Source organism: Nyctereutes procyonoides, unplaced genomic scaffold (genome assembly GCF_905146905.1).
Source record: "Nyctereutes procyonoides isolate TBG_1078 unplaced genomic scaffold, NYPRO_anot_genome, whole genome shotgun sequence".
Classification (NCBI taxonomy): domain Eukaryota; kingdom Metazoa; phylum Chordata; class Mammalia; order Carnivora; family Canidae; genus Nyctereutes; species Nyctereutes procyonoides.
In genome coordinates, this window is record NW_026575051.1 from 72,530,165 (window position 1) to 72,553,453 (window position 23,289).

At 43.3% G+C, this 23,289-nt stretch overlaps 1 protein-coding gene across 3 annotated transcripts; it reads left to right on the forward strand.

The window, feature by feature from the left end:
* The first annotated feature begins 970 nt into the window (after positions 1-970).
* Positions 971-22,639, forward strand: TBP (TATA-box binding protein). 3 transcript variants are annotated; one of them, XM_055330703.1, is made up of 8 exons: positions 971-2,529; positions 4,909-5,114; positions 9,240-9,640; positions 11,946-12,033; positions 17,683-17,774; positions 19,424-19,591; positions 20,504-20,598; positions 21,878-22,639. In XM_055330703.1, the coding sequence occupies exons 2-8, from the start codon at positions 5,061-5,063 to the stop codon at positions 21,955-21,957; spliced, it is 978 nt and encodes a 325-aa protein (XP_055186678.1). In that variant the 5' UTR covers positions 971-2,529; positions 4,909-5,060; the 3' UTR covers positions 21,958-22,639. The 3 variants fall into 3 exon arrangements, with proteins under 3 accessions (XP_055186678.1, XP_055186677.1, XP_055186679.1); XM_055330702.1 differs by having other exon boundaries at positions 4,912-5,114; XM_055330704.1 differs by lacking the exon at positions 971-2,529 and adding an exon at positions 3,543-3,597 and having other exon boundaries at positions 4,912-5,114.
* Positions 22,640-23,289: the final 650 nt, after the last annotated feature.

Here is a 23,289-nt window from a genome sequence, read left to right on the forward strand (position 1 = left end):
GGACCGTGGATGGACCAGGATGGACCAGGATGGACCTGGATGGACTGTGGATGCATTGGGATGGACCTGGATAGACCAGGATGGACCTGGATGGATCGTGGATGGACCGGGATGGACCAGGATGGACCTGGATGGACCATGATGGTCCATGAGTGGATTGTGGATAAACCCTGGATGGACCTAGATGGACCTGGATGGACCGTGGATGGACCTGGATGGACCGTGGATGGACCTGGATGGACCAGGATGGACCGGGGTGGACCGGGATGGACCAGGATGGACCTGAATGGACCAGGATGGACCTGAATGGACCGGGATGGACCTGGATGGACCGTGGTTGGACCGGGATGGACCGGGATGGACCGTGGATAGACCGTGATGGACCAGGATGGACCTGGATGGACCGAGATGGACCGTGATGGTCCACGAGTGGATTGTGGATAAACCCTGGATGGACCTAGATGGACCCTGGATGGACCGTGGATAGACCATGATGTATCCGGATGGACCGTGAATGGACTGTAGATAGACCCTGATGGGCCATGGATGGACCGTGACCATCCGTGGATGGACTATGATGGATCGTGAGTGGACCTTGGCCATACCATGGATGGACTGCGGCCCGACCCTGAGTGGACCATGGCTGGGCCGTAAGTGGACCGTGGATGGACCCTGAAGGACTGTGATGGACCCTGGATGGACTGTGGGAGGGAGATTTCTTCATGTTTCACCATCTTTTAATCTCCATATGTTGTTTATGCACTTCCTTATAGAAATATAATTTTAGGAGCATAAAAATATCATCTCAAAAAACAGGCAAACAAGCAATTGGCTCCTATAGGATGGACCACCCGATAACATGTGTGTGATTTGGGGACCAGAAAAGATTTTTTTTTTTTTTTCAGAAAAGATTTTTGATAAGTACTTGTTTTAACAGTTTCCCCATGTTTTACTGGAAACAAAGGATAAAACAGGATTTTCTTTATTGGTTATGGACAGAAAATTATTATACTTATTCAGATTCTGTCCTGAATACAAATGGGTATGAAACATTCTTTATCCCTAAGGAGTTCACCACCTTACTGATTTATAAAATAGAGTTGACCCTTGAACAACACAGGTTTGAACTGCACAGGTCCACTTACATACAGATTTTTTTCCCAATAAATACAGTACTGTAAATGTATTTTCTCTTATAATTTTTTCCACCTCAATGATAATACAGCATATAATACATATAACATACACAATATGTGTCAATCAACTGTTCACGATATCAGCAAAGCTTCCAGTCAACAAAAGGCTGAATGGAATCAAAGGTTCTACGTGGATTTTCATCTCTGGGGAGGTTCGAGTTTCTAACCCCTGCATGGTTCAAGGGCTAACACTACAAAGGAAGTGGATTACTGTACAATATATGAATGTGCTTATATGGACCGTAGGGGAGACGGAGATACCCTGGGGTCCCACGCATGAGGACGTGAACAGACTAAGAAAAAACTACTGATACCCTTGAAGCCACCTTGGCTCCCCCGGCCCACCTGGTAGCCCTTACGCTTCGGCAAGCGGCCTTAGCCCACATGAGTAGCCTTTCTGCGTGTATCTGTGCCCCGTGCACGCTTTCCTGGGAGGAGCAGAGCACCTCCGACGGCAGGAAACAAACCAGACTCTCTTGCACAAGTCTGGCCCCTAAGGAACCAGACCCCTGTCCAATCCCGAGCACTGTGATGACGCTGCAGGCGGCACCAGGAGTCCGCACCGCACCAAGGAGTTAGGGACCGCTGCACTCCGACTCCTTGGCTGCCCTAAACTCCCTTGGGAGCCCGGGGCCAGGCAGAAACCCTGGAGGTGGCCTCCGGACCGGAGTCGGCCTCCTGCTGAAGCTCCCGTTCCGTTCCAGTGTCTCTGCAGTATCGGCTTTCCCAGGGAGGGGCGGCCCAGCTTGGGGTTCCGTCCTAGTCTGCGGCACGGGCGAGAAGAGAAGGTCGCGGCACAAGCCCAGCGGACCGCAGTCCTAAGCCAGGCTGCTTTCCTCCTATCTTCGTGTCTGGGGCTCTCAGGCCCCGAGGGCGTCCCACGTGCCGGGCTCCTCACCAATCTCGCAGCTTCTCCGAGGGCTCCTGCCATTCGCGTTCCATTCTCCCAGCGGAGGCGGGGAGCCCGGGGAGCTCGCCGAAAGTCACACGGCTGGACGGTTTAAAAAGTTAACGTTTGAACATCCCGATCTTGCCTCCCCGCAGCAGGGACCAATTGGGAAGAGCCCCGGCCGGGGCCTCCGCCGGCGCCTCCTCGCCCTTCCGCCCGGCGCTCGGGCGAACAGCGGAAGTGCCCGGGCGCCAACACTTCCCATGGCCGCCGCTCCGGCGTCCGTAGCCTGCTGAAGCCGAGGGCGGTCCTGGCGGAAGTGACATGATCAGCTCGCGCCCGGAGATCAGTAGGGTCGGAAAGGGTCGCCGTGGCGGGCGCCTGGGCCGCCTGCGGCCGAACTTCGGTTTCGCGAGCGCGCGGGGGACCGTGCGGGGACCGCAGGTAACAGCCGCGGTCGCCTTCCCGTCGTCCGAGCGCCGGCGCGGAGGCGAGGCCTGCGGCGCGGCCGTGGGGCGATGGCGGGGCGCCGAGGGGCGCGCAGGCCGCGGGGGGACGCGGCTCCTGCGCTCGTGCAGCGCCGCTCGGGCCGGTACGCGCCGCCCGCGTCGGCCGAGCTGGGGAGCCGCCCTGCCCGGGCGCGGGGCCGCCCCTCCGCCCCTCCGGCCCCTCCGGCTGCCCTGCCCGGCCCGCCGCACCGCGTCCTCCTGGGGTTCCCCGAGCGGGACTGCGGCGCGGGAGCCTCCGCTCGCCGTTTACCGCGGGCGCCGGGGGGGGGGGGGAGCAGGGGCCGCGCGGGGCTCACGGCTCCGTCCCTGGGCGCCCGACGTGGAGCAGCCCCCTCTGCGGGGCTCGTCTGGGCGCGGCCTGCCTGTGGGCTCCGCCGTCTTAAGGGGGCCCGCGGGGAGGGGCGGGGAGGGGCGGGCCGCGCAGCCCCCAGCTTCCGGGCAGTCTCCCGTACTGAGCGCTCCCAACCCCGCCCCCTTCCTTGTCGCCGCGGCCGGGGCGGCCCCTGGCTCCTCGCTCGCGGTCGCCGCTCCCGGGCCGCAGGGCCGTGCTCCGCGGCTCTCCGCCTCCGGGACCGGAGCCCCCCGTGTGTCCCCGCTGCCCTGCCAGCCGCGGCGGGGGCTGCGCCGTCCTCCTCCGCCGCTCCCCGGGGCCGCCGCGCTGCGGGATCCGGATCCGCGCCCCCGGCACAGCGAACTCGGGTGCGAATGGCCTTGCTCTCACCGATTTCGTGGTGTCAGCACTTCTCTTATTACAGGAAGACACTTTTAAAAATACACTTTTCTTATATCTGACGTTTTCTGAAGCAGAGTGTTCTTTCTTCCTTTTTTGGCCTTTTTCAGTGGCGAGTATGTAGGGTGCGTAGTGTTTGGGTCCCTTGTCCTCCCAAAGCGACTGTCCGGTTCTCTCCTTCGTCCGACAAACGTCTGAGTGCTTGCTTTGTGCAAGCTGGAAGGCCCTGCGTGCCTTTCGTGTCAGCTTGTCACTCTGAGACCGGCAGGCTCTGTAAGTGACAGTACCTTAGTAGATAATGTTTACGCTGAAATCTAACGGGAGCTAACATTTATCCTGTGTTTACTAGGTGATAACTAGATTTTGTCCTTGATGTGTTAATCAGCCAGTCCCGTTTGATCCAGTTCTCACAGAACCCTCAGCAAGTTAAGGATCCATCGGAACTAAACTCAAAACGGTCTTCCAGTAGTCACTTGGTTCTTTAGTCTAAAAGAAATAAAAAAATATGTAGCCAGTAAAGAGACGAGCTAATAAGGAAAGCTAGATAAAGTACAGTTCGTGTTTATGTGTTCTAAAGAAATCAACTTATTACATGTATAAAAACGTGCTATTTATTTTTGGGTCTGTACAGCTTCTGTGTTCTATTAAATCAGATTATCAGGGACACCTGGGTGGCTCAGCCGTTGAGTGTCTGCATTAGGCTCAGGGCATGATCCCAGGATCCAGGATCGACTTCCACATCAGGCTCCTTGCAAGGAGCCTGCTTCTCCCTCTGCCTGTGTCTCTCTCTCTCTCTCTGTCCGTCTCTCATAACTAATATTATTTATTTATTTATTTATTTATTTGTATGTATGTATGTATGTATGTAGGCAGGCCCCACTGGGATACAAACCAAATAAAATCTTAAAAAAAATAAATCAGAAGATCAGTAAATGATCACACTAAAGTGTATTGGATCCAATTCAGTATTTATTGAACTTATACCCAAGATGTTGTGGAGGATACAAAATATCAAATAGCACTGTGTATACTGTGCTCAATCAATATTTCTGCTCAGATATAAGCTTGCTTAGGAATTTGTTTTCTCTGAGTGTTTTTCCCCAAAAGTTGTTGTTTTTTTTTTTTTTAAGATTTTATTTATTCGTGAGAGACACAGAGAGAGCAAGGCAGAGACACAGGCAGAGGGAGAAGCAGGCTCCCTGCAGGGAGCCTGATGTGGGGCTTGATTCCCGGACCCCGGGGTCACGCCCTGAGCCGAGCCGAAGGCAGATGCTCAACCGCTGAGCCACCCAGGTGCCCCTCCCCAAAAGTTTTTAATTTTGATTATGACACCTTAATTTTGAACATTCTTAAGAGTTTTTAAATCAAACATGTAATAAAGTAGTTTTTGTTCTATTGACAGTTTTACATGCAGTCACAGTACACACGGAAAGAATAGCATTTCAGCATTATAAGGTTAAAAGAAATATATTCCAAAATAGTTTCATTGTTTTTTTTTTCTAATTTGTGTGTTATCATGAAACTGGTTTATAAAACTCTACAGCTTGCCCGTATTTTTACACTAAACTTCAAATTTTTTCAAAGCAGATTACTGTTTCTTGGTGTGCATGAGGATAACGCAAGCAGTTGAGGAAATCGCTAAGAAGCGTGTACTGGGGATGCTCTAGGAAAAGACTGAATGCCGAGGCAAGTTCCCGTCCAAAGGTATTTGATTTACCAAGAAGAGAGTGAACATCATGGATCAGAACAACAGCTTGCCGCCTTATGCTCAGGGCCTGGCCTCCCCTCAGGTAATACAGCTGGATGGAGGGCATAGATGGGAATCTGCATTGCTAGAGGTTGTAAAAAGGAAGCAAGGGGATTTAACCACGCATTGTTGAAAATGGATGTATATGTTTTTAAGCTTCTATTTTGTTGAGAAGTTCTATTAGACTTTGGTAGGCATGATAGTGTTAAATTTAGGGAGTTTATTTGGAAGTTAAAATATGTATCTGTTTATAATCTTACTCTTTCCATAAACATTTATGAAAGTGCTCCAGGTGATTATCGGGTCGTTGATTCTGAGAGTAAATCTCACCAAATTATTATTATTATTTTAATATTTTATTTATTTATTCATGAGAGACACACAGAGAGAGGCAGAGGGAGAAGCAGGCTCCATGTAGGGAGCCCGATGCAGGACTCGATCTCAGGTCTCCAGGATCATGCCCTGGGCTGAAGGCAGGTGCTCAACCACTGAGCCACCCAGGCATCACTTATTTTCTGGTTTTATCCTTTCTCTTTTACGTTTAAGGAGAAAACATATCTACTTATATTTTTTAAGATTTAATTGATTTTTTTGAGAGAGAGAGATAGAGGAGAGAGTGAGAGGAGGAAGAGAAAGAGAATCTTCCACAGAGTCTGCACTGAGTGCAGAGGCCGACATGGGGCTGGATCCTACGAAGCAAGAATTGGATGCTCAACTGGCTCACTCCCCCAGGCTCCCCAAAAGGTTTTTAAAAAGAAAAGTAGATATATTATTTGCAGGGCACCTAGGTGGCTTAGTCGGTTGGGTGTCTGACTCTTGGTTTTGGCTCAGGTCATGATCTCACTGGTTGTGGGATCAAGCCCTGTGTCAGCCTTTGCCCTCAGCTAGAAGTCTGCTTGGGATTCTCTCTCCCTCTCCCTCCGCCTCTCCCACTTGTATGTGCACGTGCACTCTCTGTCTCTTTAATGAATAAATTTTAAAAATTCTTAATCTATAAGTCAATCAGAGAAAGACAATTATATAATTTCACTCATATGAAATTTAAGAAACAAAGCAGGAGGTTATAGGGGAAGGGAGGGAAACAAAATCAGGAAGACAAACTAAAAGAGACTCATAACTCTAGGAAACTGAGGGTCACTGGAGGAGAGGTGGGTGAGGGATGGGGTAACTGGGGGATGGGCATTGGGGAGGGCACTTGATGTAATAGCACTGGGTGATAAATGCAACTGATGAATCACTGGCCTCTACCTCTGAAACGTAATACACTGTATGTTAATTAATTGAATTTAAATTAAAAAATGTAAAAAAAAAAAAAGAAAATATTTAACCTTTAGATAAAATTTTCATAGAATAAAAACACCCCTTTTAAGTGTGTTGATAATTATATATACTTGTGTATACAATTGATCTGCTGATCCTTAGCTAAAGATAGTTTTGCCTAGCCTAGAGTTTCATACAAATGGAATTATATCAGTATGTGGTTTTTTGTGTGTGTCTGTGTTTTTTGCCCAATTTAACACTTGTATGTCCACAGATGCCTTTTTATTGTCAGGTAATGCTCCTTTGTGTGGCTGTATCACATTTTGTGTATCCATACATTAGGGGGAGTTTCTAGGTCAGGGCTGTTATGAATAAAGTTGCTGTAAACATTTGTGAACAGGCTGTGTGTCTACTGTTTCTGTCTCTCTTGGGCGAATACCTAGGAGAGGGATTGCTAGGCCATATGGTTAAGTATACGTTTCACTCTGAGAAATTGTTGAACCATGTTCTAGTTCTGCCAGCAGCATGTGAGAGTTTTGGTTGTTCCACATCCTCACTGATACTTGAGGTTTTAAATTTTAGCTATTCTAGTTGTTGCTTAAGTTGTTGCTTAATAGTATTTGTGATTTGAATTGGCATTTTCCTGATGACTAATGATTTTGAGCATCTTGTTAAGTGCTTTTTGGCCAGTTGCTTGTCTTCATTTGTAGAATGTCCTTGGCATCCTTTGCCCATTTGTTTGTTGGCTTATTTGTCTTTTATTGTATTATAGTTGCTTTCATATATTATGGATACAGGTGCTTTCTCAGGTGTAGGTATTATATATGTTTTCTCTCAGTCTGTGGTGTGGCTTCCTTTATAATTTCCTTAATGGTGTCTTTCAAAGAGTAGAAGCTCTTACTTTTTTCTGAAGTCCATTTATCAGTTTACTTCATGATTAGTGCTTTGGTATCTTAAGAAATCTTGTCTTACCCGAAGTCTTAAGGATTTTCTCAACATAGTTTTATCTTTTACACGTATGTCTGTGATCCATTTTGAGTTCATCTGTTTATGTGACATAAAGAAAGTAAGACCTTTTACTTTTTCGGGATCCCTGGGTGGCGCAGCGGTTTGGCACCTGCCTTTGGTCCAGGGCGCGATCCTGGAGACCTGGGATCAAATCCCACGTTGGGTTCCCGATGCATGGAGCCTACTTCTCCCTCTGCCTCTCTCTCTCTCTCCCTGTGTGACTATCATAAATAAATAAAAAAAAAAGGGATCCCTGGGTGGCGCAGTGGTTTAGCGCCTGCCTTTGGCCCAGGGCGCGATCCTGGAGACCCGGGATCGAATCCCACGTCGGGCTCCCAGTGCATGGAGCCTGCTTCTCCCTCTGCCTGTGTCTCTGCCCCTCTCTCTTTCTCTCTCTCTCTCTCTGTGTGACTATCATAAATAAATACAATATATATATATATAAAATAATAATAAATAAATAAATAAAAATTTAAAAAAAAACAAACAAACCTTACTTTTTCAAAGTAATGTGACCTGAATGTCTATAGAGTGTTAGATGCCATAGACTAACTCCTATACAGTTAGGGCTGTGGTATACATTTGCTCCTCCTCCTCTCACATTCTTCCTGCCATCATGTTGGTGAAACAATTTAACAGAAATTCCTTAGACAGTTTTGGTTTATGCTTTCTGTCAAATAATGTGGTAGAAGTGGGAAGGGATTGTGGCTCTCTTTTGGATCTTGCACCCATTTGAGGATCTACTGGACACTGTGGATTCTTTCAGGCAGAAATATTGGGTGTAATTTTAAGAGGTTCACAAAACCACTGCAAGCTCTGCAGGCTCCACGAGCTCCATGGATTTTGTTGTTGAGTGAGGGCAGTGGACTGGGTGTCCAGAAAACTTAGCCGTTGATCATGGCTTCTCTACTAGTGAGATCTGTGGTCTTAGGGAAGTCATTTAGCTTCTCCTGGTGTCAGTTTTCTTGTCCTTAATGTGAGAAGAACAGCATCTCTTTTTCCTTCTTCCAAAGGGCTGTTTTGAGACTCGTAAGTTAGTAAATGTAACAGTGTCTGGAAAAGTTAAGTATTTGGAGAAGTAAATTGAGACTGTTCTGATAGATGCATTGGATTTTCTTGATTTAAACTTTTTGGAGAGGGATCCCTGGGTGGCGCAGCGGTTTGGCGCCTGCCTTTGGCCCAGGGCGCGATCCTGGAGACCCGGGATCGAATCCCACATCGGGCTCCCGGTGCATGGAGCCTGCTTCTCCCTCTGCCTATGTCTCTGCCTCTCTCTCTTTCTCTCTCTGTGACTATCATAAATGAATAAAAAAATTTAAAAAAAAAATTAAAAAAAAATAAACTTTTTGGAGAGCAAATGATCCACCTTTTTGAATAGTATTCTCACAATTGTCGTTATTGTTGTTAACACGGAGTGTTTTCCATGTGCTTGTCATTGCGTTGAATGAGTTAAGTGGCATCTCTAGGGTAAGCATGTGATTTATCAGCCAACCTTGGACAGATAATAGTCACTGAGAGTGAATGGGCTGTATGCTAGGGTAGTAGTTTAAACATCGATGGGCAGTCACTCCAGTTATTTCCTTTATTCTTTCTAACAGTATTAGAACATTATTACTAACACTATTATTAGGGCTAAGCAACTTCCTCGAGTTTTCACATGCAGTAAGTAGCAGGGTTGGATTGCACACCCAGGTATAATCCCAAATACTAAGCTCTTACCTACCATGCCATGGTGAAGAAGAAAGTGGTATGTATAAGAACAGAAGATGCATTTCTGTTAAGGCATCATAACCCTTTATATTCAGAAGGCATCTGTCCTTATACGCCTCTTCTATCACACAGGTGCAGGAATCACCCCATACCAGCTGGCCTGACTTACTGTTCTCCTGACTTTCCGCAGGGTGCCATGACTCCTGGAATCCCTATCTTCAGTCCAATGATGCCTTATGGCACAGGACTGACTCCACAGCCTATCCAGAACACCAACAGCCTTTCTCTCCTGGAGGAGCAGCAGAGACAACAGCAGCAGCAGCAGCAGGCCCAGCAGCAGCAGGCCCAGCAGCAGCAGCAGCAGCAGCAGCAGGCCCAGCAGCAGGCTGTGACAGCAGTGCAGCAGTCGACATCCCAGCAGGCGACCCAGGGGGCCTCGGGCCAGACACCACAGCTCTTCCACTCACAGACTCTTACCACTGCACCCTTGCCGGGCACCACTCCCCTCTATCCCTCCCCCATGACCCCCATGACCCCTATTACCCCTGCCACACCAGCCTCTGAGAGCTCTGGGATCGTGCCGCAGCTACAGTGAGTACTTTGTGTTGTGTCTTCTCCCTCATCCTGGAAGTGTCCTTTGGACTGGGTGCTGCTGTTCTTTGTTTTCAACTGGATTGATTTATTTAAGGATTTGATACTATTAAGGATAGTAGTCATCATATATCAAGTATATATGTTTTCTCTCTCACTTTTACATGAGAAAGGGATGCTAAGCTGCCTTAGTGAGTCAGTCCCTTCAGTAAAAGGCTCGCATAACATCTTCAGACCTGGTATCTCATGTTTATAATCCTGGGCCAAATATATAAACACAAGCTACCAAATTGTTTTTATAGACATTTCCCTCTAGCTGATTTGCTGAACCAAGCATTTTGTAGTCTCCCTCCCTTGTGATGTTTTCAGTCTTTGGGAAGGGAAGATTAGTTACTTAGTCTTAGTTCATGGTGGTCCTTGTTTGTCTTCATTGGTTATTATGAGGGCTATATGTAACTTTGAAGAGCTCTGTCCTTTCCACAAGCTGAGGATGTCCTTGTCCTAAATGGATTTTTCTACATAAATGAAATGGGTGCAGAGTCGATAGGGGTAGGAGAAAAATTCTTGAAAAAATACAAATATTCTCACATATGTGTCAATGAGAAGCCAGCCCACAGGAGGAAAAAGCAAGGCTTACAGAAGGATGGTCTTTTAGGCAGAAGCAGCACTAAAAGCACCATGAATCAAGGGGAGTGGGAAAATATCCCAATAAACCAGATTTTGGATACAACAACAACAACAAAAAAACAACAAACAAAATGAAAACAAACCCTAACTCAAGATAGATAAAAGACTTAAGTGTAAGATCCAAAGGAAAAGTCAGTGAAGAAAATATAGGACAAAAGCTTCACGACATTGAACTTGGCAATGTTTTCTTGGATGTGACACCAAAGACACAGGTGACAAAAGAAAATGCAGATAACCTGAACTACGTGAAAATTTTTATCAAGACACTGTTCACAGAGTAAAAATGCAACCCACAAGATGGAAGAAAATGGTTGTAAGTCATGTATCCAATAAAGGCTTATTATCTAGATATTTAGAGAACTACTAAAACCCAACAACAAAAAACAAAGAGCCTGATTCCAAAATGGACAAAGGACTTGAATAGACATTTCTCCAGGGAAAATATGCAAATGGCCAATAACCACATGAAAGGATGCTCGACATCACTACACATGTAAATGCAGATCAAAACTACAATGAGATACCACCTCATACTCATCAGGACAGCTGCCAAAAGCAGAATATAACAAGTTTTGGGGATACAGAGAAGTTTGAACCCTATGTACTGTTTGTTTAAAAAAAAAAAAGGAAAAATGAGTATGCGTAGCAATTGTATGACTAAATTTGTGGTAGATGCACCACAACTTGATTCAGTTTGTAAGTAAAGAAATGCTAAAGGCAAGTGTGTATATAAAATTGATTGAAAAGAAACAGTTTTTTTGTTGTTTTTTTTTAAGATTTTATTTATTCATGAGAGAGAGAGAGAGAGAGGGAGAGGCAGAGACACAGGCAGAGGGAGAAGCAGGCTCCATGCCGGGAGCCCGACATGGGACTCAATCCGGGGACTCCAGGATCACGCCCTGGGTGGAAGGCAGGTGCTAAACCGCTGAGCCACCCAGAGATACCTGGAAGGAAACAGTTGATGTAGAAATGAAAACAGTCATTGGGTTGATCATTCTAATTGGCCTTACAATTGTATATTAAAGTATACAGCTATCTTCTTTCTTAGCCAACCAAATTGTGAGCCATCAAGTTTTCAAAGTATTGCATTTTGACAGGATGGGAAAGAACCAAAAGCAGCAGTGAGCTAGAAACAATTGGAGATGTGTTCGCAATTTGGAATCAGCATTCACAGAACAGGGTTGTTCCATGCTCATGCATGATGGTTTATGGGCAGTCAGTTTCATTCAAAGGGCTAAGGCATGGCTCTGGGGATAGATGGGGATAGATGGATGCAAACACTGACTACCACTTTGGAACCATGATTACCTGGAGCAAGGTAACTGCCCCATTTAAGCCTCAGCCTCTTCATCTGAAAGTGTGAATATTAATAGTTATTACTTCCTAGTGCATTGTAAGTATTAAGTAGGATAACCTATGTGAAATGCTCACAAGGGTGTGTACTAAACGTGTAATAAATGTCAACAATTTTTAAAAATTTAAAATTTAAATTAGTTTAAATTAAACCAATGTAAACAAATTTGTTCTAGTAAAAGAATCAGATTTCTAGATAATTTCAAACATCTCAACCTGTAAAAGTTAAATAAATAATCATGTTTTCTTTTCAAATTTTTTGCAGAAATATTGTATCTACAGTGAATCTTGGCTGTAAGCTTGACCTAAAGACCATTGCACTTCGTGCCCGAAATGCTGAATATAATCCCAAGGTCAGAGCAATTATAATGTATTTCAAACTATAATAATACAGGAATTTACTGGTAAAGGTCCTTAGAACAAAATGTTTGCGTCATGCTTAGGTTTGTTGATGCCAGCAAAATTTGTATCTTTTTTTTTATTGAGTAGCTACCATATGAGAGACCCTAGAGTCAGGGCGGTCTGCATGCCATAAACTAAAATTTATTTGCCCGTTGTGATGGGATCCTGTGACATTAAAGAACAGAATATATGGTATGATTCCGTTAATGTTTTTAAATCTATATAGAATGGAATGATATACTATCTGGATTTTACTTCAGAATAACCCAGTTGGAGATTTGGGGAAGGGTACTTGGGTGAAACAGGATTGGCCAGAAGTTAATAATAAATAATGAATCTCTTTTTGGAAACTTGGGCTGTTTTAGCATTGGCCCTTTTAACAAAGAAAAGCTTAATCAACAGAACTACGTATATGCTGTTATTAAGCACATCTAGATTTTGGTTTGGCTACTTCTAGATCACATCTAAGTAAGAATTCAGCGTCTTGCTTCTATTGTAGTTTTTCTTGGCTTATGAAGTAGCCTTTTGAACTTCTCAAGTTAAATATCCTCACCAATATTCTTTTTTTCTTTTTTCTTTTTGTTTTTTTATAAATTTATTTTTTATTGGTGTTCAATTTGCCAACATATAGAATAACACCCAGTGTTCATCCCGTCAAGTGCCCCCCTCAGTGCCCGTCATCCAGTCACCCCCACCCCCCGCCCACCTCCCCTTCCACCGACCCTAGTTCGTTTCCCAGAGTTAGGAGTCTTTCATGGTCTGTCTCCCTTTCTGATATTTCCCACTCATTTTTTCTCCTTTCCCCTTTATTCCCTTTCACTAATTTTTATATTCCCCAAATGAATGAGACCATATAATGTTTGTCCTTCTCCGATTGACTTACTTCACTCAGCATCATACCCTCCAGGTCCATCCACGTCGAAGCAAATGGTGGGTATTTGTTGTTTCTAATGGCTGAGGAATATTCCACTGTATACATAGACCACAGCTTCTTTTTTTTTTAATAATAAATTTATTTTTTATTGGTGTTCAATTTGCCAACATACAAAATAACATCCAGTGCTCATCCCGTCAAGTGCCCCACTCAGTGCCCGTCACCCATTCACCTCCACCCCCCGCCCTCCTCCCCTTCCACCACCCTTAGTTCGTTTCCCAGAGTTAGGAGTCTTTTTGTTTTGTCTCCCTTTCTGATATTTCCTACCCATTTCTTCTCCCTTCCCTTCTATTCCTTTTCACTATTTTTTATATTCCCCAAATGAATGAGAACATATAATGTTTGTCCTTCTCCAATTGACTTATTTCACTCAGCATAATATCCTCCAGTTCCATCCACATCGAAGCAAATCGTGGGTATTTGTCGTTTCTAATGGCTGAGGAATATTCCATTGTGTACATAGACCACATCTTCTTTATCCATCATCTTTTGATGGACACCGAGGCTCCTTCCACAGTTTGGCTATTGTGGACATTGCTGCTTGAAACATCGGGGTGCAGGTGTCCCGGCGTCTCACTGCATCTGTATCTTTGGGGTAAATCCCCAGCAGTGCAATTGCTGGGTCATAGGGTAGCTCTATTTTTAACTCTTTGAGGAACCTCCACACAGTTTTCCAGAGTGGCTGCACCAGGTCACACTCCTACCCACAGTGTAAGAGGGTTCCCCTTTCTCCACATCCTCTCCAACATTTGTGGTTTCCTGCCTTGTTAATGTTCCCCATTCTCACTGGGGTGAGGTGGGATCTCATTGTGGTTTGGATTTGTATTTCCCTGATGGCCAGTGATGCGGAGCATTTCCTCATGTGCTTGTTGGCCATGTCTGTGTCTTCCTCTGTCCTCACCAATATTCTTGTGAAGTTTGAATCTATGTACATATTTGTGTGTGTGTGTGTGTCTCTCTCTCTCTCTTTTTTTTTTTTTGCTGGCCTTTTGTTTATACTCAACGTGTATATGCACATGCCTGAGTATTAAAATTTGAAGATGATTTTGAGTGACACCAAGCCACTTTGAGATATTAAATAAAAGCAAGAGAAAGACAATGACTAAGTTTCTTCCTTCCTCCTCAGCCTGAAAACTATATCATTGTATTGTTAGTGGCACCTAAACCTAGTAAGAGCTGCTGTTTACGTGAGTTAGTGAAGCCATTTTCCCTAGAGTAGGCTGTAATCTTACAATTAATATTTTCTTCAGAAGTATGATTTCTCTAATAAGTCACTATGTTTAATGTTTTGGAGATATCCAAAGAAGATAGAAAATTCTTTTATTTTCCTCGTAACATAAATCCAGATTTTATTGACTATTAATATTTACTCATGAACCTCTACTAGTAAGATAGCAATTTTAGTAGATAATGAGCTGTTGTAATAATATTTTATAACAATATTTAGAAGTGGGGCACCTGGGTGGTTCAGTCAGTTAATCATCTGCCTTCAGCTTAGGTAGTGATCCTGGCCGGGATCCTGGGATCAAGCCCCACGTTGGGGTTCCCTGTTCAGCAGGGAGTCTGCTCCTCCCTCTCCATCTGCCCCTTCCCCCCACTTGTGCTCTCTCTCTCATTTGCTTTCTCTCTTTTAAGTATATAAATAAAACCTTAAAACAATATTTAGATGTTATATCAACATAAAGTATACCTTGATTATGTTAAATTTATGAATCATTATTGAATGACTCATTCTAGGATGTATCAGCAATACAGAATGAGGCAGGTTCAGATGTATTTTGATAGTTTATTAAAATTATTTTTTTTAAGGGGGAGCAGTAAAGTAGTTGGGTTTAGATTGGAGCAGTATTTAACAGTCACACAGGAAGCAAAGTACTATGATAGATGTGTAGGGGTATGTTTAGCAGCTATAGCTGATAGCTAAGTTGGATAAATAAATGTTAGCTGTGCATTGAGAAAATTGTTAAGTAATGGTCTTGGAGCAAGTTTCTAGCTCTCTAAAGCGTAACCTGTCTTTTATATACAGGCGAGGAAGCTGTAGCCTATACAGAACTGTCCAAAATAAAATATTGCTGTAATAACTGGCTAAGAACAAAAATGGCTTATTTAGCTACTGAGACTTTTTGGTCAGCTTGCTTGAGCTAATTAAAATATAGAGAACATCAAATATGGCTAATTATTTTAGAACCCCTCCTTTTTATGGTAAGGGAATAAATCTTTATGGTTACCCAGTGGCCTTTTGGGAAATTACCAAGACACTTCAATGTAAAAACAGTTCTTATTTTTTTGGAGTTTAAGAAAGAGAAAAAGGGGGCAACCTGGGTGGCTCAGTGGTTTACCGCCTGCCTTTGGCCCAGGGCATGATCCTGGAGACCTGGGATCGAGCCCGTGTCGGGCTCCCTGCATGGAGCCTGCTTCTCCCTCTGCCTGTGTGTCTCTGTTTCTCTCTCTCTCATGAATAAATAATATCTTTAAAAAAGACAGAGAGAGAGAGAGAGAGAGAGAGAGAGAGAAAGGAGAAGTCAGAACTGTTTAACTGTTTTCATCATATAAAGCATTTTACCTTTGACTTTGAAATGTAATATCAGCATATTGAATAAAATGATACATATATAATGTTGAATTTGTGGTAATAATAAAATAACAATTTCGTTAATAAGAAGATACTGTATATATTACCTGTTGTGCCTGGTATAGTCTCAACCATTTATATTTGTTACTGTCTTTAGCCAAAGCAATCCAATGTGGTTGTGTACAGACACAAGGAAAACTAGAAGGCAGATAACTGAGAAATATGTCTCTCCATCAGTGCAGATACACATATCCCTTCTATAATTGTCTAAAGTGGTAAAAAAACATATATGTCAACATTCTTCCATCAAGAAATTAAAGTTATTACACAGCATATTAAAAAGAAAGTAAATGCCAAATAAAAACTGTTCTTGACCAGTGTTTTTATTTTTTCTTAAGAAATTTAAGTATATTAAAATTTTTTTAAGTATTTGTCTAAGATCCCAAGGTAACTAAGGCCTGGAAGTGACCATTTATCCGTTGGCAAGCCTGTATAATGTGTAGCATTAGAAATAATTAATCTTCTATCATTTTATTTGCTTTGAATACATGCTTTTACAATTTTATAATCCTCAGTGAAATGATACCATATGATCAATAAAACCAGTAGAGGGAATTTAGGGAGTGCTTTTCTTGGTACTTGTGTAAACTGGAATATAGGGCTAGCATTTTTGCACGATGGTGAAATCTGAGGGAAGACATAGAGCAGTTTTATTTTCTTTTAAGATTTTGTTTATTTATTCATGAGAGACAGAGAGAGAGAAGTAGAGAGACAGGCAGAGGGAGAAGCAGGCTCCATGCAGGGAAGCCCGACGTGGGACTCGATCCCAGGTCCCCAGGATCATGCCCCAGGCTGAAGGTGGAGCTAAACCACTGAGCCACCTGGGCTGCCCCATAGAGCAGTTTTAAAACTAAAATTGTTAAAGCAGTCTAATTTGTTAAAGAGTCATCTTGATTAGAAATACATGAATTGTTTTCTTATGTCATTACAGATACTAAAATTTTTAGAGTTATTTGAAAGCAAATTTTTGCTCTTATCATGTAAGCTAGTAACGGAGGCCATTAATTCAATCCATGGCTGAAATATGTTCCCCTTCAGTTACAATGTTAGCAATAAAAACATTCTTAAAACTTAAAAAGTAGAAGGGCACCTGGGTGGTTCAGTTGGTTAAATGTCTGCCTTCAGCTCTGGTCATGATCTCAGGTCCTGGGATTGAGCCCTGTGTTTGGCTCCCTGCTCAGTTGGGAGTCTGCTTTTCCCTCTCCCCCTGCCTCCTGCCCTGGGCTCTTGCTCTCGCTTGCTCTCTCTCTCTCAAATAAACATAAAATCTTAAAAACAAAAAACAAAAGACACAAAACTTAAAAAGTAGAAATTAAAGATAAAAACTTTGATTTTTTTCTTAATTTGCAATTTTATGTACTTTAACACTGTTTCTAAGGCCGTTTCACTACATGTTGGTATGGTTGTAATATGATTTACTACCGCTGGGGGTAGAAAAGGTTTATCAATCTATTTGCTAAAAAAATCATTAATAGAACAGTTACAGTTTTAGAAGCTAGCAAATATAAGTATAAACAGACACTGGCATTTATTAAGGATGTAATTGAAGTAAAAATGTTTGCAAATATTATTATTATTTTTTAAGAGGGAGGGGCAGAGGGAGAGGCAGAGGAGAGGCAGAGGGAGAGGGAGAGAGAGGACCCCAGGCAGGCTCCACACCCATCACGAAGCTTGATGCGGGGCTCTATCCCACAACCCCGAGATCGTGACCTGAGCTGAAACCAAGAGTTGGACACTTAACTGAGTCACCCAGGCACCCCGTAAATATTATTTTTTGTTGCAATGTCTGTGAAAGAATACATAGATCTAGGTTCAGCTTACTCAGTAGTCACTGTTGATTCTGCTCCCTGTGCAGAAGCACGCGTGCTGCATGGTGATGTAAGTGAATCCTGTCTAGGAGCGTCTGTCAGATACGAGACCTCTGTATGTAGCAGGTCCTTCTTATCAGTTGTGATGTTCTTTGTCATTTTCTTGTTCTCCTAAAGGAAATCAGTCTGGCATGACCTCATTAATGATTGTCTCTGACCATTTTAGCGATTTGCTGCTGTAATCATGAGAATAAGAGAGCCCCGAACCACTGCACTGATTTTCAGTTCTGGGAAGATGGTGTGTACGGGAGCCAAGAGGTAGGTTTAAAGAGTTTATTCTCTAGGTCATACAGTACCATGATATTCAGTTGCATTTTATGTATATTTGACAAAATGTAACATCCAAGCTATTACTAAGGATCCCTTTATGTAAAAAGTTTTATATATAACACAGATTCCTCCCTGAGTGAACAAAGAATTGGTCAGGAATCACAAAATTTTAGAGCTAATGGTGTGAGAGTGTATATATAGATCTGCAGCGGGGCAGCACCATGTGTGTTGTCACAGATCACTGCTGCCTCTTGTAAATAGTCTGCCTCATGAGGGTTGGGGTTATGCAGGTGTTAAGGAGTGTACCCTTTTCATAAAATGCTCTTGTCTATATTCTGTGTCTGTTTGGAGCAATCCTATTTATGAAGGTTAACACTTTGGGGCCTTGACTATAAACTTTGTCTAATAGACTCTGTGTAATTGGTAGAAGGCAAAGGACTGGGAAAGATTAGTTACATCAGGGGCACCTGGGTGGCTCAGCGGTTGAGGGCCTCCCTTTGGCTCAGGGTGTGAACCCAGGGTCCTGGGATCAAGTCCCACATCGCCTGAAGGGAGCCTGCTTCTCCCTCTGACTGTGTCTCTGACTCTCTGTCTCTCATGAATAAAAAAAAAAGTGGGGGGGGGGATTAGTTACATCAGCTTCATAAAGTTTGAACAAATTAAGTAAATTAAACTTTAAAATAAAAGATACTTAATATAAGACTTGCAGTTGTTCACTCACAGAAGGGGCTGTGGATGCTTTTGCTTATTTAATGAAGGGAAGGCTATTGGTGTGGACATTGGGATTCATGGTCTCTGGGTTTTTTCAGAAGGCAAGACATGGGTTTATCCCCAGTTTTCACAGAAGTCTTCATGTAGGGGACTTACTTGTTTTCCCTGGATAAGTATCAAAAACTTGGGGTTTATCGATAAATGCTGGTTGGTTTTATCTTTCCTAGACATGTTTTTCATGTGTACTGTTTAGCTTTCTTTATCCATTTGCTACACACTGAGTAGTCTGTATCTAGTTGCATCATTATTTTACTAAGATAGGGAACTAGAAATAAATTTATTTTCCTCAAGGAAAAGAAAGCATCTCATGTATGTATGCTTAATTTTTGTCATTCCTGACCCCTACACTTGAGTCTTTTGCTCAGGATGGTATTATTGCTTTTATTTTGCTTTTCCTAAGTTCTACATTAGTAAGCCATAGGTTTATCCAGCAGATGAGTTATAAGAATGGATAATGAGTAGAATTAGTGCATGCATTAGTCAAGTCTAAATCCTATCAATATTTTCCTATCAAAATGAAGTTGTTAATTTTCATTTTAGAAATATATAGGTTATAAACTACAGTAATAGTAATGATAGTGCTGATGAGATACTCCACATCTGTAAAACCTGGGTGTATTAGTAATTTGGTGTAGGCCTGCAGTTTTCTGTCAAGGACACAGGAGTACTTTATGATAAAATTGTTTTTTTGTTGTTGTTGTTGTTTTTTTATAAAATTGTTAATGTCTGTTCTCTTACTGGAAGTGGGGGTGACATTTTGCCTTTTTTAAAAAAATAACTTTTCTAGTTTGGACTTCTTATAAGTTACTCATTTAAATAATTATTTTAGGTGTCTTTGTAACTATCTCACTTTTTCCTTTTCCTAGTGAAGAACAGTCTAGACTGGCAGCGAGGAAATACGCCAGAGTTGTACAGAAGTTAGGTTTTCCAGCTAAGTTCTTGGACTTCAAGATTCAGAACATGGTGGGGAGCTGTGATGTGAAGTTCCCTATAAGGTTAGAAGGCCTTGTGCTGACCCACCAACAGTTTAGCAGGTGAGTCTGAAATGTATTACCTGTGGCAACAGTTCATTTACAATCTGTGTAAACCTAGTTCATAACATATGCAAAACAGTATGTAAGCACAAATGATGTAGCAATAGATGTATTTAATGTTGAAGTTTCTTCCTAATGTCTTGGAAAATGTATTATTCTCACCATTCTCCTACTTCCCATTTCATTTATTGACATCTATAACGCCCCTTAACTGGGATGAAATTGATTCCCTATTATTTTATTGCTCAATAAGTGCATTTTAAATGCATGAATTAAATCCACAACCTCTTATATCAATTTTTGTTCCTAGTTGTTTGAATTGTTTTTTTCTAGTGAACATTATATGAGCTCTGCCAGCAAAGTATAAACTTGAGTGAAATGAATCTTCTTTCTTCTTATTTTCCCTGCCACTTACAAGGCCACTGTCCACCGCTCCAGCCTCTCTGCTCCTGCCCCTCTTGGACCAGGTTTTGTACATCCCTCTTGTTCACTTCTCACCTAGGAAACTTCCACTCACATTTCCGATATCCACCCAAGTGTCCCTCTGTCAGAGAAGCCTGTCATGCATTTCCCACTAGGGTAATTACACATGTCGTAACTGGTTTCCGTCTGTCTGAACTGGGAAAATGAGGCTGCTGGGATTCCAATCGGACATGCCACTCATGACCCTTGATAAGGGTCAGACACTGCAGAGCATAAATCTAAAGGTCTTGTTCTCATGTGAGAAAATCCAGTCTCATTAGAAACACAGTTTGTTGGTCTTCAGGTACTGACAATAGATCGCCCTCACTGGCCTTTAGTTTTCTCTCCTTTGGGTTGACCTCCCAGTGAGTCTGCGGTTCGGTTAGTAGTATTTTACCTAAAGCACGGGCAGCTTTTGATTTCTAAACTGTTTGTGCCATTCCCTTCTAGTTACGAGCCAGAGTTATTTCCTGGTTTAATCTACAGGATGATCAAACCCAGAATTGTTCTTCTTATTTTTGTTTCTGGAAAAGTTGTACTAACAGGTAAGTTGTAACAGGAAGTAGTGTCCAAAGGTTTGAAAGAATTTCACGAACAGATTCTTCTCAGTGCTGAGAAGTAATTTCCCAGAGTGGGGACAGTTGGATAGTATGTGGTGTAGATGCCATTGCCCCTTTCTCCTCCACTGTGTAGCACTAGTGAGAAACATACCATCCGGGGGTGGGGGTTGAGAGCAGGGAAATGAGACCACAGCAAGACCCCCAGTGGGGAGAGCAGGGAGGGTGGCCTTGACATTGGCTGAGAGGTGGCATTTTGAGTTGGAAATGCTCCTGTAAAGCTTTGGGATTTGTCAGCAGTGCCACTTGGAAACAAGTGGGGAAGGTTCAGAAGAGCTTGCTTGAAGGCAAGTGGGGGAATATGATGTGGCTGTTCCTTCTGCGCTGCTTAGGTCACAAACTGCTCAGGTCAGAAACTGATGCAGGGACCAAGATGGGTCACTTGTGGCAAACTGCAGAGGGAGCTGGAGTCACCCAGGGCACTGTTTTTGTGGTTAAAAAAAGCTATTTTAAGAACTTTTTCCTGGAGGCACCTGGGTAGCTCAGTGATTGAGCGTCTGCTTTCAGCTCAGGTTGTGATCCCGGGGTCCTGGGATCAAGTCCTGCATTGGGCTCCCTGCAGGGAGCCTGCTTCTCCCTCTGCCTATGTCTCTGCCTCTCATGAATGAATGAATGAATGAATAATCTAATTTTTAAAAAAGAGAACATACTATAAAAACAAAAACATGGGCAGCCCCGGTGGCGCAGCGGTTTAGCGCCACCTGCAGCCCAGGGTGTGATCCTGGGGACCGGGGATCGAGTCCCACATCGGGCTCCCTGTATGGAGCCTGCTTCTCTCTCTGACTGTGTCTCTGCCTCTCTCTCTGTCTCTCACGAATAAATAAAGTCTTTAAAAAAAAAAAAAAAAAACAGGTTTGTGACAAGGGATTCCCTCATTATGTTTGAATGCCTGTAGCTATTAGTCTAACTGGTAATGGAGAGAACTGTGCTTATGGTTTTTTGGTTTTTTTTTTTAGATTTTTAACTTATTTATTCATAATAGACATGGGGGGGGGGCAGAGACACAGGCAGAGGGAGAAGCAGGCTCTGTGCAGGGAGCCCGACACAGGACTCGATCCCGGGTCTCCAGGATCACGCCCTGGGCTGAAGGCGGCACTAAACCGTTAAGCCACCGGGCTGCCCTGTGGTTTTGTTTTAAAGTAATTTTACCTCTTTAACACATTAAGAAAAGCTATTTCTGACTCTCTCCTCCGACTTGTCTTCATAGGTGCTAAAGTCAGAGCAGAAATTTATGAAGCATTTGAAAACATCTACCCTATTCTAAAGGGCTTCAGGAAGACAACGTAATGGCTGTGCATCCTCCTGCCTCTGCACCCACTTGTTTTTAAAACAAATCAGTTTTGGTACATTTAAATGATGGTGATGTGGATGGCCCCAATTTGGTGAGAAAATGGATGTTCTGTGGGTTGTAGCACCTGGTGAAGCTCTCCAGCACGTGTTCCCCATGGGGATGCCGGGAAGTGGTCTTCCTTCTGCGTAGAGAACACCGCAGTGTTATGTAAGTCGCCCGTACTGTGCTGCTCTTTGGGCAGCGCTGCCCAGTTATTTATATTTAGGTTTTAAAGACACACTGCTGTCAACAAGTTGGTTTGAGGTACAAAACTTCAAGTGTTAAAGCCACCTCTACAGTTGATTGGACTTTTTCTTTTGTTTAATTTCTTCCCCATAAACCACAGTTTTTATATTTCTACCAGAAAAGTAAAAATCTTTTTTAAAAGTGTTGTTTTTCTAATTCGTGACTCTTAGGGGTTATTTTTGTGCCAGACACATTCCGCCTTTTCAGTATTGCAGGACAGAGTGGCCGTATTAATGGGAACGAATGCTGTACATATTTTTCTTCCTCAGAGTACTCTGTACAATAAATGCTGTTTATAAAAGTGTTAGCTTGATGTTATAAATGACACCTTGTAAGATTCATGTGATCATAACTGTTAAAGTTGTATTTTAGATATAATTGCCTGAAACCGTTTCAGTGTGTGCTTGCTTGCTGTTTGTTTCAATCAATGTTTCATTGTGTGTCACGGTGACAGCAGATGAACCACCTGCAAATGGAAGGTTGCTCCTGAAACACAAACTTGCTACGTTCCGTATCTGGAGTACCTCCTGTTCCCAGATACGCTGCCTGTAATTCTCACAAAACCCGTGATCAGGTTTGTTCCCCTGTTTGGTGCAGAGACTCAGGCCTGAGCTGTGGGATTTGCCCCAGGGCGCAGAGCCAGCGCGCTTGTGTCCTCCAGTGTCCTCGCTGGGCTTCGTGTACAGCCGGGGGAGGGGTTTTTCTTATGACTATTACCTGGAAATATGTAAGTTCTTGGGTTTATTGTTTGGGCTACTGTGTCAAAGTGTATTTTCAGGCAGTTCAGAGGCACATAGAATCATTATCAGGATCCTAACTCTCTCTCTTCTGCCGACTTCCCCCGGGGCTCCCAGGCCCCTTCTGTGCAGATTCTGCCCTTTGGGGCAGCGTTTGAGCCCATATTTAGAAAATACTAAAGCATATATTATTTTTATAGCTTTGCTTTTTTTCAGTCCGTATGTCCTGGAATCTGATAGCATCACAGACGTACGGCTTCCTCTCCCACATTCCGTGATCATTGGCAGCGTCGTAAACCGTGCCAT